Genomic DNA, 17,129 nt, shown 5'->3' on the forward strand with positions numbered 1-17,129 from the left:
CGTCTCACTATATATTAAAAATATGGATAACCAATAACTTATGCTAGAAAGTTGAAGAGTGGCGAAGAGGACACGTAAGGAAGCCACATGTTGTCTAGGCAGCCATTCGATATTAACTGTCAATATATTTCTATAACAGTAAGGGAGACCCCCAGTGTACGCATACCTCTTGTGCACTGCGACACAAGTGCAATTTTCTTCCCAGGTTGTCTTACCAAGTCACCAAGTCTCAAAATCGATCCTTCCCATGTTGGCCCGCATGAGCTGATGTTGTCTAACATGTGTTTATCTGGTGTCGGCTCCTGAATTATTGCTATATTCACCCAAAGATGGTCCCTTATAAAACTTTGACGCCTTTTTTAAATATTATATAATTTAAAAAGGCCCCATTGTAATAACACATTGTAAGTCGAGTTATTTTTCTGTGGGATGTACGAACGCATGGTATTCCTGCCATCATACACGTTAATGTCTTACACCTAATATAATTGACTTACCCAGCTCATTACGATATACAATATATTAAAAAAACAACACTAAAATTAATTATAAACAGGATAGTTAATCAATTAGTGAGTAATAAGCCACCAGTTCTTTGTTAATAAATGAAATAATAAAGAGTAACTGACACACAGGTCTTCCCGTTCTCTGTGTGTGTTGTCATCGATCAGTTGTTGTAGGGAGGGTGTCGTCTGCTGGTGCTGGTCAGCCAAGCCTCTGCAACATTCCCTCATACAAACTCCCGCTCACATCTTCTGCCCACCCGTTCCAGCCGCCAATTAAACATGGAATTCCGATTCGACGTGAGGACTCTATTACCGGATGAAATAACACTAGTGGATAATAATCTAATAATTGGTGATTGGAAGTCGACAACCAAAAACAGGTGAGTAGTCTAAAGAGATATTTAAATTACCCTCCTTTCACTTTCATCGTGTTATTGGTTAATCGTTTTACAGTTTTTATTCTCGAGGAGTATGAAGGATTGTGAGGTTGTAAGTGATTCATCGTGCATGTTGTCTAAATAAGGAGTTTGATGTAGTTTTAAATGTCAAGGTGTGTGAAATGGGCGTTGACTGTCAAAGCAAGGCCGTGGCAGGCGGAAGTTCAGTGGACACATAGTTTATATACTACACTTTCCCGGGATTCTCAACTTAATATAGCAATGACGTTACGTGTGCCTACTTCATTATTCATTTGTAGATAGATACACAAACTTTTAAACCTTTCAAGTATGGCTAAAGTAAGAAAAAATACATGGGATAATTAATCCTCCCCCTGTCACTACCACCAGCTGCACTGTCTTTATATGTTAAGTAGGTTAATAATACTTGTTTTTGACTCATTCATACAGTGAATTGAACAGGGGCACCACTAGACAAGCAATTGTGGGGTTTTCTATATAGAACATGTATTAAATGAATGTACCCAGTGTATGTAGTGTTTTGAGATGATGTTAAAACTGTAAAATACTGTGATAAGTTTTAATATTTGACGAGTAAGTCACTGCCACTGTTTGCTTTATATGCTGTTGTGAATAAAAAGGGTGATACTGGATATTTCATGTCACCATTATTATCATATTCATAAATTTTTGTTCTAGAAAAAGAGTTCTTCGTTATCTTCTTTGGTATAGGTAGAGGAGACCGTTAGTACCAGAAGGACTTTATGGAATTGCATAAAATTTTCAGATGTTGTTGTTTGGATGATACTGAGTAATAAAATTGAGGCAGCAACATTGTAGTACAGTATTTTTCTTTTTTTCTTTTTTGCCTATCCATTGATCATAGGTTACTTGTTAGTGGGTAAGGTATGGAAGAAAAGTGAAATAACAGGGTAAAAACACTGTGGACACTGATCATATGGCAGTAATTTCACGTCTCTATGTTTTTTGTAGGCGAAGAAATAAAATATTTACCGTAATTATGGCACCGTCTGATCTCCTATGGCGACCATGTTTTGATTTATATCGTCTGTTATACAGGAGCGACCGCAGTCTTTATTTACAGGTCAAGAAATGAGTGATGGTCTCATCGGGCGTGTTTAGTACGATTTACATATATCGAATTGAAATCGTTAATTTTTTCTAGAGATGTTGTTTGGATGATAGTAAGTAAGAAAATTAAATGACAATGCACAGGTTAGGTAAGGTTAGGTCAGGTTCTAATAGGCTCTGCATTCTCGCTCCCATTTTCATGTTCAGTATCATGCAAATAGTATCTCCAGGAATATTGCTTCAATTCCATAAATTACTTCTGGGGGTAAATGTCATAAGCTTTACCTCTTCTATTTAAAGTGGAATGTGAATGAGGCATGCATCAAACAGTGAGAGATGAGTTGATTATAATACAGTTCAATAATTTTGTAATGAAGTTGAGGAACTGTTCTTGAGTGCTGCTATGTTTTGTTACAATATAAATAAAATAATACTATTATGTTGGTATGATGCTTATAGGGTGTTAATTTAAAATTCGTTTCTTTTGATTAGTTATACGTACAGTATATATATATAAAAAATTAATATATATATATATATATATATATATATATATATATATATATATATATATATATATATATATATATATATATATATATATATATATATATATATATATATACTGTATATATATATATATTTTTTTTAATATTATTATTTTTTATTAAATACCAGTTGTCAGTTATGCATATACTTTACTAAAGGTGTCAAAAATGTTTCTTATTTGCACAATTATTGGAACGCATATCATAGAGGGTTAATTGTACCTATTGATTAACTCGTGTTAAGCATTATTTCAATGCTGTCTTTTGTCAATTTGATGAAGTAATGAAGTAAGTTCAAAGTAATTCTTTGACATGCTAACTCCTGTCCAGGAAGGTTTGAGTTCTCTTGATTTAAGTACTGTACTGTATGTGGCTAGCATGATGTGTGAGAGGGTATGGGTGAAAATGTTTTGAGGACCAATTTATGATCTTGGGTACTGGTAGTCTGTGTAATAGGCTGGTGGTTGTATTGACTAAGTCTATAAGGGCTAGTTTGTGGCACTTATTCATTCCCTTCAAATGGTGGCTGGATAAGAGACTTCAGTCTTTATTTATCAGAATTCTCTAACTAATTACTTTTGATCTACAGTAATTGTGGAGATGATTCAGAAGATAATAATTTGAATTGTTCTCTGGCTCTGAAGGAATTGTATATTAATGTGCAGGAGTTTCAGAGTATTAATTTTCTCAGTCACAAGGTGGAGTGGATTATAGGAAAGCACATGTTCCCCAGAAACCGAGGCAGAAAGTCTTAAGAGGGGTAACAGTAGGTAGATGAAAGAGATAGGGGTTATAAATTGGATTAATCCAAGTTTAGACCTACAGTCTCCCTAGGTGTGGTCTGCTGAAGTGAGTAAAACCATAGTGGTAGTGAGATAAGCTTTTGGGGAATGAGTATTTTTCTATGGATAATACATCGTGCTGTTGTATCAAGATGTAGCTATGGTTCCTATGGGCCCCCTCCTCCTTTAGGGGAAGTTTCTAGAGATCTGTGCCTTTGTATGTTGGGTAATACTGTAGTCTGGAATACTGACTCACGAGAAGAAAACTTATTTCTTGCTTCTAGAATGCCCAGAAATAATGGAGGAATTACAGCTTTCATAATTTTCGTTCTTAATATGAGTCTTTGTCGATGCACTAGTTCCCAGTGCCCTTTATACATTACTTTACAGTATATGATTTGGAAGTACAGTGTATCGGTGTTATTTTAGTTAAAGTTTGGTAGGTTAATTTATGATGGTTAGGTAGGTTAATTTATGTTGGTTAGGTAGGTTTAGTTAGGTAAGGTATGGATTGGTTTCTGGGAAGTGTTCAGTCACTTAGCATTCAGTTGGTTGCTGGGAAGTGTTTGTCTACAGAAGCACAAACATGGGGTCCACATGCTCATGGACAGTACCGGTATTACTCTTTAACAAAAAATTGGGAAAATCCAAAGTAAGAGTTTTGAAATTCTGCCCATAATTATATTTTTTCTAAAGTTGGTGCTTCTCACGAGTTGGTGTTCCAGAATCTTTTTACGGATTCTTTACCTTGGAATCTGGTGAAGTTTATGATGGCTGTCTCCTGTCATTTGAGTCGCCCATTCCTCATGAGGGTTCATTGAGGGTGGATGCATTTTCCCTGAATTGGAACAACTAGAATCATTCCTATTCCCAATTGTTGTTAGGATGGTTTAGTTATTGTAAAAATATGGTGACGATGGATTTTTACATTGATTATTCATTTTCGCTTGCCCGGGTTTGGATTCCCTCTTCCTTGAGCATGTTTTTCTCCTTCCTTGACTTAGCAGGTAGGTTGAAATATGGTTTAGTGTCCTTGCCTTCTTTTTTCCAATTGTTTGAATGAATTTTCCATGTTTCTTTTAATCAATTTGATGAGGTCATTTCATTTGGGTTATGCTGGGTGTGCAGTTCTCTGGATATCAGGGTTGGTATTGTTTTATACCAGCTGGCACTTCTTTCAAATATTTTTGGGCCCTGCAAGGACATTCATGTGAGGGCTTTGTGTCCATGAGGCCTTCCTTTGATCTGTTTGCTCTTCTAGAGATAATCTGGCCAAGCTAGGGAGTGGAATCCTTTATGACACCTATGGGGTTAGGTAAATAGCTGTTATTTACTCCCTTTTATGTATTGTATAATACAGTACAATGTTAGCTGACTTTTAAACTTATGAGGCATTCTAGAGACTAAGATGACTCATAAGTATAGAAGCCAGCTAACACTGAAATTTTCCATTTTCAACTTTATTTAATGTGACATTATAGTACAGTACTGTATATACTGTAGGTAGCTGTAAGTGTAATATGCTATTCTATGTACATATTAGCTGACCCCCTACACCCCTTCCCCTGAAATATCACAGCATTTCCCTTGGGGGTTCAGCCTCCCCTCCCCAAAGGAATTAACTTGTGTACAGTATGTTCCTGTCTACACCAGGTATAAACTGTACTGCACTGTATAGTATTTTCTTGTATGAATCCATATTCATTTCACATTACTGTACAAGGTACATTCTTTGTGACTATCATGATTCATTTTGTTTTACCTTCCTGTACACATCACTTTCCTCTGTAGTTTTTATGTGCATTCCATGAATTTGGAGAAGCTATTACAATACGGTATATATAATTTTGATTTAGGATATATATATATATATATATATATATATATATATATATATATATATATATATATATATATATATATATATATATATATATATATATATATATATATATATATATATATATATATATATATATATATATATATATATATATATATATATATATATATATATATATATCATTAGCTTATGCCAACTGTGGTATTACTGTACAGTAGTACTGGTGGTGTTCAAGAATTAATCATTAGATTTGTGGTTTACTTGGTGAATAAAAATTTTGTGCCAGTGGTACCAGTATGTTGTATTTCCCCAAGTCCAGTCATGTTTGCCCAGCATTGATTATAGCCGGTGGTGCTTGCCACGTGCCTGGTGTCTCACATGCAATGGGGAGGGGGGGGGTCCTGTCTAGATCACTGACCGGATCTAAAGCATTTTTACACTTTGTTGTAACCTGTGATTAGTATTAGCCTGCCTGTATATCGGGTCTATTGATATACATGTATACAAGTTACGGTATGTAAATTTACATAAGGTTATTTGTACTCTTCTATTTTCTAGGTTCTGTTTCATTGTCAGTCTTTGTCCCATTATCTGTTCTGTTCTTTATGTGTTTTTCCTCTTTATTTCCTGTATTGTACAGTGTATGGTTATAATTTTGGTTTTCATATTTCTCCTCTTTTATCATCATTCTTTGCCCTTTTCTTTGCAGTTTTATCACTTACTCTATCTTCTTTTCTCTTTCATTTCCCTCTCCTTTACCATTAACTAGGAAGTAATGCACCACATTCCTAGTCAGGAGTCAGGCCCCCTGCAATGAAGTTAAGGTAATCAATACAGATGAGGGGGGGGGGGACCTTTTATGTGTGTCGCATGCATGTGGCCACTATCATGGCTGTATCACACAATTATAGCCTCTAAAGAACCACTGGCCTGTGTCAATTATTCACGAGAGGCGTCTTTAGGTTTATTAAAAGTCCATAGATCAGTGAGGTTAATGAGTCTCTTTACTCTTTAGTCAATTTACTGTCACAGCATATTTGGATTATCTGAAGATTAAACACCCCAGCTTATTTTATCTGAAGATTAAACACTCCAGCTTATTATATCTGAAGATTAAACGCTCCAGCTTATTATATCTGAAGATTAAACACCCCCAGCTTATTTTAACTGATGATTAAACACCCCAGCTTATTTTATCTGATGATTAAACTTCATAATATTATCTAGGGAAGTTAGTTTAGGTTATCATTTGGGTGGTAAGGTTAGATTAGGTAAAGCTGTTAGATTCAGTTATGCTAGGTTAGGGTAGCTAAACATGAGGTGAAATAAGTTGGTGGTTCTAATCTTCAGGTGATCCAATCCTTATAATATTAAGTTGCTGTACTGTACTACTGTTTTTTGTCTTTCAAACACTATACACCTTTTTTAATTGTTTTTTTATTCTTTGCTTTACTTCCTCTTTTTGTAACTGTCTTCTCCTCCATTGTACAGTATCTCAATTTTGTTCTCTCCTAATTACCTGATCTTATTGTTTCAATCACTTCCATCATGCCTTTAAAGTGCTTTTTATTTTTTTCTCTAACTTCATCAAGATAGATTTTGTAGATAGATATTTGTAATTTAAAATTGCCATTAAATGTTTATTTTTATGTAGCATATACAGTACAGGATATGTATAGTCACAAACAAACAAATCCTGTTGTCTCTTTTACTGCTCCATGAACCCCGGGATTCAGACTCATAAATCTGAAGCAGTAGACACTGCTTCAGATTCATGAGTCTGAATCTCAGGGTTCATGGAACAGCGGAAGAGGTGACAGAAGTTTTGTTCGTGACTGTACATGTATATGCTATCAACCATTCCATACTACTGTATTATTTTCTCAGTGACCTACTGTAGGTTTTAGTAAGTAAATATATGGTACAATACCATATAGTTAAATTATTCATGTTAGATAAGAACAAAACCTACCACTTATGAGTAAATCTCCACCATCCACAGGGTAGAATACCAGGAGCTGTACCAGATCATTAACGCGATAGGAGAGGCCTCATCCTTTGCCCAGGGCCTCAACAATGTTATTACTACAGCAGATAAGCTCCAGACTTCTGACCACCTGTTGTATCTCATGAAGGAGGAGGATGAGTCCATGTAAGTCATCGTGGTTATTGGTGAGATGTACAGTAGGGTTGTGTTTTGTCTCTCCCAGCTTATGTCTCCAGAATCCCCACATGCTGAATACCTGTACTGTAATTTGACATTTATCTTTATTAACCCAGAGCCTATACATTTCTCTCCAGACTAAGTTTAATATGCTACATTAAATTTAAAGTACAGTATACCTGCTTTCACAAATTACATTATTATCGAAGGCAGTGTTTCTTAACCTTTTTAGGGTCGTGCCCCCTATAGCAGTTGGTCCTCATCTTCACGCCCCCCTCCTTCCTTCATATAAAATTCTAAATCTGAAATTTCTAAAACAATTTCCTCTTGAATTAAATGGGAAAATTGAGAAACTAGTTTTTCATTCGTTACTTTAATAACTTTAATTATTCAAAAGAGTCTGTATAAGCACCTCGCAAATACACAACATATTTAGTGAGAACACATTTAGTGAGATTTTTGACACTGCTTCTGAGCTACCAGTTCCCGAATACGTGGCCGCGTGCCAGAGAGAGCACAGTGCAAGTCCACTTCAACATTCAGCTTGTTTCCGTATTTGGTGTTGACATCAACCAGCGCAGAAAATGCAGCCTCACAAAGATACGTGCATCCAAACATTGTCAGAATCCGAACAGCTTGACGTACACTTTCCAACATTATTACTACCTTAATTCAGTCACTTTATTGGAATTATATGTTTTGATTGACTTAGTTACCATTTACGACATTTTGAAGTATCTGTGGGGAGCGAGACGACACCCCACGAAAATCCAAGTAAGGACATACACACCTGTTAAGGCCCTTCCTTATTTTTGCTCTGGGTTCATCTCCCCCCTCCCCCTGGAAATTACTCAGGCCCCCCCGGTTAAGAACCGCTGATCTAAGGTTTGAATTCATTTTGTTTAATTTTTATCCTTGATCTTTCACCTCCCAGAAGTTTTATCCTGAGAGTAATTCTCTGGCATCTTCATATACAGTACCTGAACCAAGTTTTTTTCTTATCTTGAATTTCTTTTATTGTTGGATATAATACACACACAAAAATGATACAGACAAGACAGACATATACTATACAATATGCTGATGTGTTTAAGATCTAAGATGATGCTAATCCTTATAAAAAGCTAATAGTATTGTAAAAATTATTGTGTAAATATGTTATAATAAATTTAATATTACCAATCTGCAGTCTGGGTTCACAGAGGGAGTTCAGTGGTGTTAATACAGATTTTACAATATGTGATGGCTTTATTTGCAGAGGACAGTGTCTTCTTGTTGGTATGCTTAAGATTGGCCGCAAGAAGCTCTTCCTTCTGGATACTTCACAGCGGACAAAGGAGTGTGCTCCTCTCTGTGTCTTAGATTTTTATATTCATGAGTCACGACAGCGCAGAGGCTATGGCAGAAGGCTGTTTGATTATATGCTGCGGGTAAGAAAAAGTTGTTGCTGTAAGGATGGCGGCCATTGTCAGTGGATCTTTTTACGTTCTTTGTGTTTCATTTGTGCACATATGGGGGCAGAGTAGGAAAACCTTAGCTGTTATTTAAGGATTAGATTATAAAAGTACTGTAAATCCAACATTACTGTATGGAGGGATACTATAATGTAAACAGGATGACCACAGACAATGTTTTATATATTAATCTAATATTACTGTTCTGATCAGTAACAGTTCAGCATTTTACAGTTTTTATGGGTAAGAGTCTAAATGAACCTTGTGGTATCAGTACAGCCTGGCCAAGTAAACTGGACTGATTTTGTGAGAATTCAGAAAATATCAGTTTCATGATCATCTAAACTACAAATTACACACATACAAATGGATAAATTGTTGTCTCCCCAAAATTCAGGACATATGTAGTAGAGTGATAGATATATCTATTAAATCAGTTTCTCTAGGCACAATTTGGAATCGCCCACAAGTAATAAATGTTTTGTGTTTTTACTCCTCTTGCAACTTTTGTGTGGAGAGGATCAAGAGGTAGAGAAGTCCCAAGAGAAGATTGGGAAAATAATAGGGTGAATGGTGCAAAAAATTTATGTAAAGCAACAAGAGAGGGACCAGACAACAAGTAGAAATGCAGTATCCACACACACACACACACACACACGTGCTCTTTTCCTCAGTTTTCAAAATGTACAGTAGATAATATGGTAGGTCTTAGCATCCACATTCATCCACAGTGCTTCATATTATAGTTTATTCACTGCATGTCATGTTAAATAGTCTGACTCATTCATGTTATCATTATCATATGTGAAATGACATCTCTGTTTGCACTATTGAGAGATCTAGAAATATACAATATTCTTTCTTTTTTCTCTCAGGATCAAAATGTTTTACCCGGTCACATGGCAGTTGATAAGCCCTCAGATAAGTTCCTGGGATTCCTGCGGAAGCACTACAACCTCTACAAGCAAGTCAGCCAAATTAACAACTTTGTTGTCTTTGATGCTTTCTTCACTGATAGGCCAAGTAAGGATACAAAATTATACATTGTTAAGGTGATATAATGCAATATCAGGACAGTAATAAGTAAAGTTTATATTAACATGGATATTGGAATCATAATCATAGTTTTTGTATAATATCAGGAATTTTTTATCCACAGTTGTATCTGAAGAAGCCGCTTTGACTTATGTGAGTCGTAGCCCCCGTGCTGTATCTCCAGACGGCAGCCATTCACAAAGTGCATCTCGACGTTCCTCTACCTCTAGCTATTGCCACTCTGCTGGCCGTCCTTCTAATTCCTCTCGACAAGCTAACAGCATGTAAGTTGTCCACCTGTGTGTGTCTATGTTATGCTCTGCTTGTCTTGCCATAAAAGTACACCAAAATATGTATGTACAGTAATCAAGAAGTGTATCTCTTGGCTTGTATGATTCGTGAAATCTTTCCAGGGTTGATATTCTTCATGGCCGCCCTGACCGTCACTCTACAACTGCTCGACTCGCGCCTCGCTACCAAACGACTCTAGAGGTAATTACTTTTTATCGTTTCATTAGATTACACGTCTCTTACAGTGGTCCCCCGAAAGATCTGGAGGTTAGGTGCAGTATCACAGTGGAGTTGATATAATGATAATGAGGCTGTAATTTTTATTAAGCGTCACAAAAAGTTTTCCTGAAAAATTATCCTTCGTAAAAAAGTTAAATCTATGCCTGTGATTTGTATTAACTGCTCTGAATGAATGACTGCTTTTTTCTCCTGTGGATCTGTGCAACAAAATCATGTGATGTAGTAGCAGGGGGGTGGTGGAGCCAAGCTTGAGATGGTGTACCCAGGCAGTGATGTTTCGTGGTGTGTCTTTTATAAGTGACTTCCAACATGCTCAAATACAGTTATTTTTTTATATGTATGTATTAACATTTATTTGATATTTTATTTTCCATGCAGTTGTTTACATGTCCATCTATATATTATGCAACATACAGAACAGATGAACTGTATGTGCTACTGAAAACAGAAAATGGGGAGTGTGATGGGGGTAGCTGTGAGGTAGGTTATGATGCATGAAACTCTCTACCTTTTTATATCTATGAAATACCTTGCATGAGCTTACCAAGCATCACTTTTATATTTCTGCCCAGAAAGTGAAAACATTTCGAAAAATAAGGCAGTTACTTTCTGGTAAAATGCAGGTAAGCCGAGAAACCTCCTCCTTAAATGCTCAGTATATAGCAACTCCCTTTTGTTAAAGATGTGAACAAACATTGCTTGCCTGGAAGTGTTTCAAACACTTCTGATAGAGGAGTTTCCTTCAGAATGTTCTTGAAGCAGGTCATAAATTTTCAAGGACAGTAATTGGAAATCAATTTCGACAGAAACATGATCTGAATTAATGTCTCAGGGTAGTTCAAATTGTTGCCACAAGAATCATGATACTTCGGGGGACCTCTGCAGTCTGAAAATTAGTGTTAATGAGTTGGTTAAAGTAAGGGTTTAAGGAGAATATTGTATCATAAATGTTCTGGTCAGATGATAAGAAAAGGATAGTAAATTTTGGTTTACATGCTAATGTTACTTTATGATAAAAAAGTACTTTTTTCAGAAATTGTAGGTAGATGTGATAATTCTGTCTTTAAATGTAAAACCTAGATACAGTATATGTTTTTGATGAAAGGGTATTTAACCAAGTTACTGTGTGACTGTCTCTATTGTATAGGCCATGTAGCACTGCACACCCAACAGATAAATATGTCTTGTCACATATCTACTAACATCTGTTCTAATGTACCTCCCCATGTTTTACAAATTTATAAAAGTACTTTAACTTTCCACTTTTCTTTTGGCATTGATCGCTTCTTCCACTCTTCTTCAGATACAATGAATTCTTTTGGAAAATTGATGATAGGTTAGGTACTATAATTATTCAGTACCATACATTCATGACTGTAAACCCTCTCTTAGAGAATGAGATTAGGTATCATAGGGTCAGTCTCTGTTGAAATCATTATTAATGGAAAAACAGGGATTTGTTCCTTGACCCCAAAAATTCTTGCAAATTTGCCAAATGTTTTTCTATAGATAAACATTCATTAACTTTAAATTCTCTGATTCTTCAAAATTAATTTATGGGAGGTATGCAAGATTTTCTGAGGTGCGGTGACACATCCATATTTTTCAGTGAGAGGTGAGCTTTGATTGAGAATGACTGACTAGAGAATGTGATCCTATGTACCTGAATGCCATCCTCTATGAAGAGTCTCCTGCACTTAGAGTTTAACAGCAATGTGAACTGTAGGAGAGCTTAATTACGAATCCCTTTCATTCCTCACTTGATCCCATGTATACATGCCTCCCTCTGTTAGCTAAATAAAAGACTAAAATTGACATCCCCCATTATGAATGGGTTAGTGGAGATAGTCTATTTACCCCTTGTGAATGGGCTCCCCTCTGTACTGAATAAAATCACCTGACGTTAACCAAATACTTACGACGGGGTTAGGAACCCAAATCCAGGTCGCAAGTCGAATTGGTCTTAAGTCGAAAATGCGAATATAATACATAGAAAATCTAAAATGGGTCTCTCTTTTTCTTGTCAGCACCACAAAACTCTCACTTTTAAGCTTGCCAGCCATTTTAAAGGGAATTACAAACAAAAATGTTGTCAGTACACAGCACAATCACTAACGTCGGGACTCGAAAATACGTAATTTTAAAAAATTTTGGTACGACTGCGGCGGTCGTAAGTCGAGTAGGTCGTAAGTCGAGGAGTACCTGTACAGTAGAATACCAAAAATGGCGTCCCCATAGTGAAGTGGTTAATACGTAATAAATGAAGGTGCTGTACGTATATTGGAATCATTGTTTGTGATGGTGAGGATTGATCAGGTGATTGATGCCAATATACTTTCTCGTGCCAAAATCTTGTTCATTTTCTCTTCTCTCAAAAATTGTACACAGTGACAAAATTAGCAATACACTGTAAGATCATCTGGTAGAATGTGGAGAGCTAATACTGTAGTAGGCAGGGGGGCCACAAAGTATATACAGTACAGTATTACTAATTACAAGTGAAATTATGTAATTTAAGCAGTGTGATTATGTGGGACAGCCAGCAGAAGCCTGAAATATGTACAAGTAAATTGAGAGAAACTTTAAAGAAATTCTAGATGCACTTTTTTCTTGGGCCTCAATCCATGGGCTTTGATGGAGATGTTTCTTAGAATACAAGTATTTAGTTAAAACTGCATTTCTCGCTTAGATAAAAGTAAAATAATATGAACATTTTGAGTTGGGATTTCAACCACTCAAAAAATTAAGAGTACAGTTCTGGTAGATAAAAGATTACCATTTAAATTGTGAATTAGTTTAAGATCAATAAATGTTGAATGATCCTGACTGCAAAAGTGTATTGTATCATCAAAACTTGCAGTTACTCAGTGTCAGTGTTACTCTGCTGTTAAGATTGATACAATGCACATGAGGTTACAGTGTGTTGTGGATGCTGAAGTGCTTTTCAAAGGGTTCCCCTTTATTTTAAAGAGTTACATATTAGAAGGCAGTAAATCGGTGAAAATGAAGAGCAGCCTTCCTGTAAGTATTATGAAGTGTAAAGACTTGCATGAGTTCCTTCTTTATTAAAAACAGTCCCTAATGGCAGAAAGATCAAGTAATATGCTTGGATACCTGCTTATGAAAAATTTTATAGTGAAATTTGGTGCAGCATGTGCAGATAAGTTGCACTTGATCCACTTTGTGTGTGTCAGAGATGTGTCATGTATCAGCCCGTCATGCAGTAAGAGCAAGGGTAAGGGAACTCTTGGCCTAACTTTGCACTCTCTCTGATAATACAAGTCCACATTTCTGATACAGTAATTTGAAAGTGTATGGCAAGGAAATGTTGTACTTCTCTTATTTGTGCATTTTACTTTAGAATTTAAAAAGTTATAAAAAAGTTAAAGTTTGGATAACTAATGTACTAGACTCATTGTATCTCAGCATAGTACAGTAGTACAATATTGAATTCCTCATACTGTACCACAAGTTGAAAATCTTGGGTTGATGAGATGATCCAATACACATCTAAATTTTTCATCTGCAATACCTTCTTAAAGTTGTTGTGGGGCCTCACTTGGAGTACTGTACTGTATTGTAATTCTGATATATCACCAAGATAATATAAAGATTGTTTCTTAATGGAGAAAGTTTAAGGAAGGGCTGCCAGGTGCCAACACTCAAATACTGTGCCTCATTGACCGAGAGTCAGGAATGTTTAGATTTGCTACTTTCATTTTTAAAGAACAAAAGGAGACTCCATTGAAGTACCTGGATAACACTACTCAGTCAGAGAGATATATCTTTACAAGAGATCACGTGCTAAAAAAAACGACCAGCATGGAAAACTGTTAGACCCAACTTGTTTGGAGTAACTGTGATGAATTCATAAAATAATTTACCATTGAATGTAGTAACAGTACCAAGTGTGAACCCTTTCCGAGCATAGGCTAAACCAGCATTGACACATGTTCAGTTACATTCAGTATCAAGTACATGTCCAGTGTCTACCAGTGGTGAGAGTCCAAGAAGTGAGCGACCATCTGAACAGCTGACATGTGATCAAGAGGATAAGTTCAAGTTAAGTTCAAGCTCAAAATCATTGTACATAAGTTTTATTAACAGTTTTACAGCATACACTATAATGCTTAAAGGTACAGTATTATATTCAGTGCAAATGTATAAGGATTGAATTACTAATTTATTTTATATCAACATCTCCCAATAAAGGATAATACCTGTACATGTTTTAATCTGTATGTCAGAATCGAAGTTGGTAATACAGGCTCTACTGTAAAATTCAACCCCTGGATTATCGAGATACAGTATACAAGTTCTATCTCTGCTTGTTTGCTACAACTATGGATTTTGAATTGTTTGGAGCTAACAGACTGTCAAGTGCCGGCCTGCAACTGAAAATTCACCTATACCTTGCTTCTTCCCTCCTGTCCCCAGCACAGATCTCTCTCCTAGCTGCTTCAGACCTTTTCTCCACACACAAATATCATGGATACAGCATCAGATCTCATTAAATTTCTTACTTTCTTAGCTTTATAATCATGTTGTTTGTCATACTGAAAGTTTTCAATGCTGTGTTCTGTCTGTAAATAGTGAAACAAAAAAAACTGCTGTGAAATAAGCTTTCTTCCTTACTTAAATGATTTAAAATCCCCAAAGAAATGTTTACAGTTATATCTCCGTTAGCCGGAAGAAATTTTCTCGGAAAATCGTTCCCAAAACAGTAATTTTTGGGAAAATTCCAAGAAAATTTTCCCAATACCTGGAAAAATTCCGGTGATGGGGGAGTTTTTCCGGGTTTGAGAGATGAAAATCAGGCGCATTTTCTGGAAATTCTGAGAAAAATTTTCCGTTGCCTGGGAAATTCCGGGGATGAGGGATATTTTTCCGGGTTAGAGAGTTGATGTAATGGGCAATTTCTGGAACTTCCGAGAACATTTTTCCATTACCCGGAAAATTCTGGGGATGAGGGATTTTTTCCGTTTTTGAGAGTCGTCTCGTTACCCGGAAATCTCTCATTCCCTGAAGTGCTCTGCACCAATTGTTCCTGCTAATGGGGATATCACTGTATTTGGATTTGTCATCTTGTTTGTACTGGCGTAAGTTGTGCATTCAACCATCCTGTCCTTTTCATCCCAGTACTCGGTCAACCAATCACATGGAAGAATTGGAATTAACAATACCTTGTAAATATATCATAGGTTTTTGTTTGTCTTGAGGAAGGAGACAAGATGGCAGACTAAGTAGTGATAATTTTGGTATGGCATTGCCAATTAATCCAGTTGCTTTTGAAATTTCACAAAAAAAATCTTGTTGTAATTGTTAAATGTAAATGGTAGCATATCTGAATAACAACACAATGGCTAAGCTGGTGAGGATTAGCCAGTGATTACATTGCTTAAGCAAGGTCTGACTGTATTGTTTCATTAGCAGTGCTTACTCCAAGTTAGTTTTAAGTGTCCGTAACTGTGTTATGTAACTGGTCAATTATATAATCATAATCTTTTAGTGGATGCGAGGACCGAATTCTGGGGGTGAATCTCCATACTCTCGCACCCCCACGTCATACTCTGCATCTCGCACCCCGTCAAATACTGGCTCCCCCCTACGTACCCCATGGGGTGGCTCTCCTCCACGTACTCATCCTTACACCCCTCCTACTACTTCACAGCCCACCAGCCGCAAAGACAGCGTTGACCAAGTGGATGGAAACAGGTGAGGACAACTATCTTATTCTCTCTTATTTTATTTAAGTTGAATTGAATTGGATTGAAACAATTTATTTGGCCAGAAAAACACAGATACAGAGTGGATAATAATAAAAATATTAACATGGCTGAGCCAGTTGAGAACCTGAGCTCTCTTTTAGGCACCTGATATATACTATACATTTATACATGTATATAAAGAATTTGATAGGTAATATTTTGTTTAGATTGAAATAATCTTATGGCAGGTTTTCTAGGCATACACATCATTTTAGGATTTGTTATTGTTGTACAGGATTGTATTGCACCTGGAAACCTACAACTCTCACCAGCCCTTACCAGAGATCCCGTGTTAAGATTATTTTGTCGAGTTGAGTTTTGAGATGGTTGGGAAATTATTAGATGGTTTGTGGTGTGCAGAGCTGAGTTGCACATTGGAGGTTGGATTTCAAAGGATGAATATGTGGTGGTGGAATTTTAGTTGGTTGTAGATGATGTTGCAGGTCTTTATGCATGGAGGTGGGGTTAGAAGTTAGGGATATCTGTGAAGTTGTATACTGGAGTTCCTTTATTGAATTTGTGGTGGAGGCAGGTTGAACATAATTATATTTCGTGTAAATCCACAATGAAAACCTGGATAAGATAAATCTTGATAAAATCACACGGGAAAATGGAAACAACGGAGCACCTTAGCTTTCGTCTTTATTCAAGACATCTTCAGAGGCAACATAATTATATATAGTACAGGTAGTTGCAAAGGTGTTGATTTTATTGGTCTGTTGAATAGAATTAAGTACCTCTCATGTCAAAGTGGTTCTGTATGGTCATGAAGGATTTTTTTTCTTTGTAGTACTGTATAGTTTACCTGTTATAGTTCTTATAGTTACTTTGTATTCAGTTTTGATGTAGATGGGGCCTGATTGAGGCTAGTAGTATAGTCTCGATTTACGCGGATTTGGTTTGCGCGTTTGGTCATTTATGCGGCACCTTGCCAGACCGACAATTTTTTTTTTACACGGTTCATTCCATCATTTACGCGGGAAGCGGGGCAGGCAGGGTGGTTTTGGG

The 17,129-nt window shown here is 36.3% G+C and overlaps 1 protein-coding gene across 3 annotated transcripts in view; it reads left to right on the forward strand.

The window, feature by feature from the left end:
• The first annotated feature begins 653 nt into the window (after positions 1-653).
• LOC121861834 (alpha-tubulin N-acetyltransferase-like) overlaps positions 654-17,129 on the forward strand; it is a 33,047-nt gene continuing 16,571 nt past the window's right edge. The window contains exons 1-7 of one of the 3 annotated variants that reach the window (XM_042359735.1): positions 654-886; positions 7,172-7,321; positions 8,592-8,763; positions 9,663-9,810; positions 9,947-10,106; positions 10,236-10,314; positions 15,863-16,068. In XM_042359735.1, the coding sequence (XP_042215669.1) occupies positions 786-886; positions 7,172-7,321; positions 8,592-8,763; positions 9,663-9,810; positions 9,947-10,106; positions 10,236-10,314; positions 15,863-16,068 (1,016 nt within the window). In that variant the 5' untranslated portion in view covers positions 654-785. The remainder of the gene's footprint in view (positions 887-7,171; positions 7,322-8,591; positions 8,764-9,662; positions 9,811-9,946; positions 10,107-10,235; positions 10,315-15,862; positions 16,069-17,129) is intronic. The other 2 variants (XM_042359746.1, XM_042359740.1) reach the window with 2 other exon arrangements.

This window comes from Homarus americanus, unplaced genomic scaffold (assembly GCF_018991925.1).
Source record: "Homarus americanus isolate GMGI-L3 unplaced genomic scaffold, GMGI_Hamer_2.0 scaffold40248, whole genome shotgun sequence".
Lineage (NCBI taxonomy): Eukaryota > Metazoa > Arthropoda > Malacostraca > Decapoda > Nephropidae > Homarus > Homarus americanus.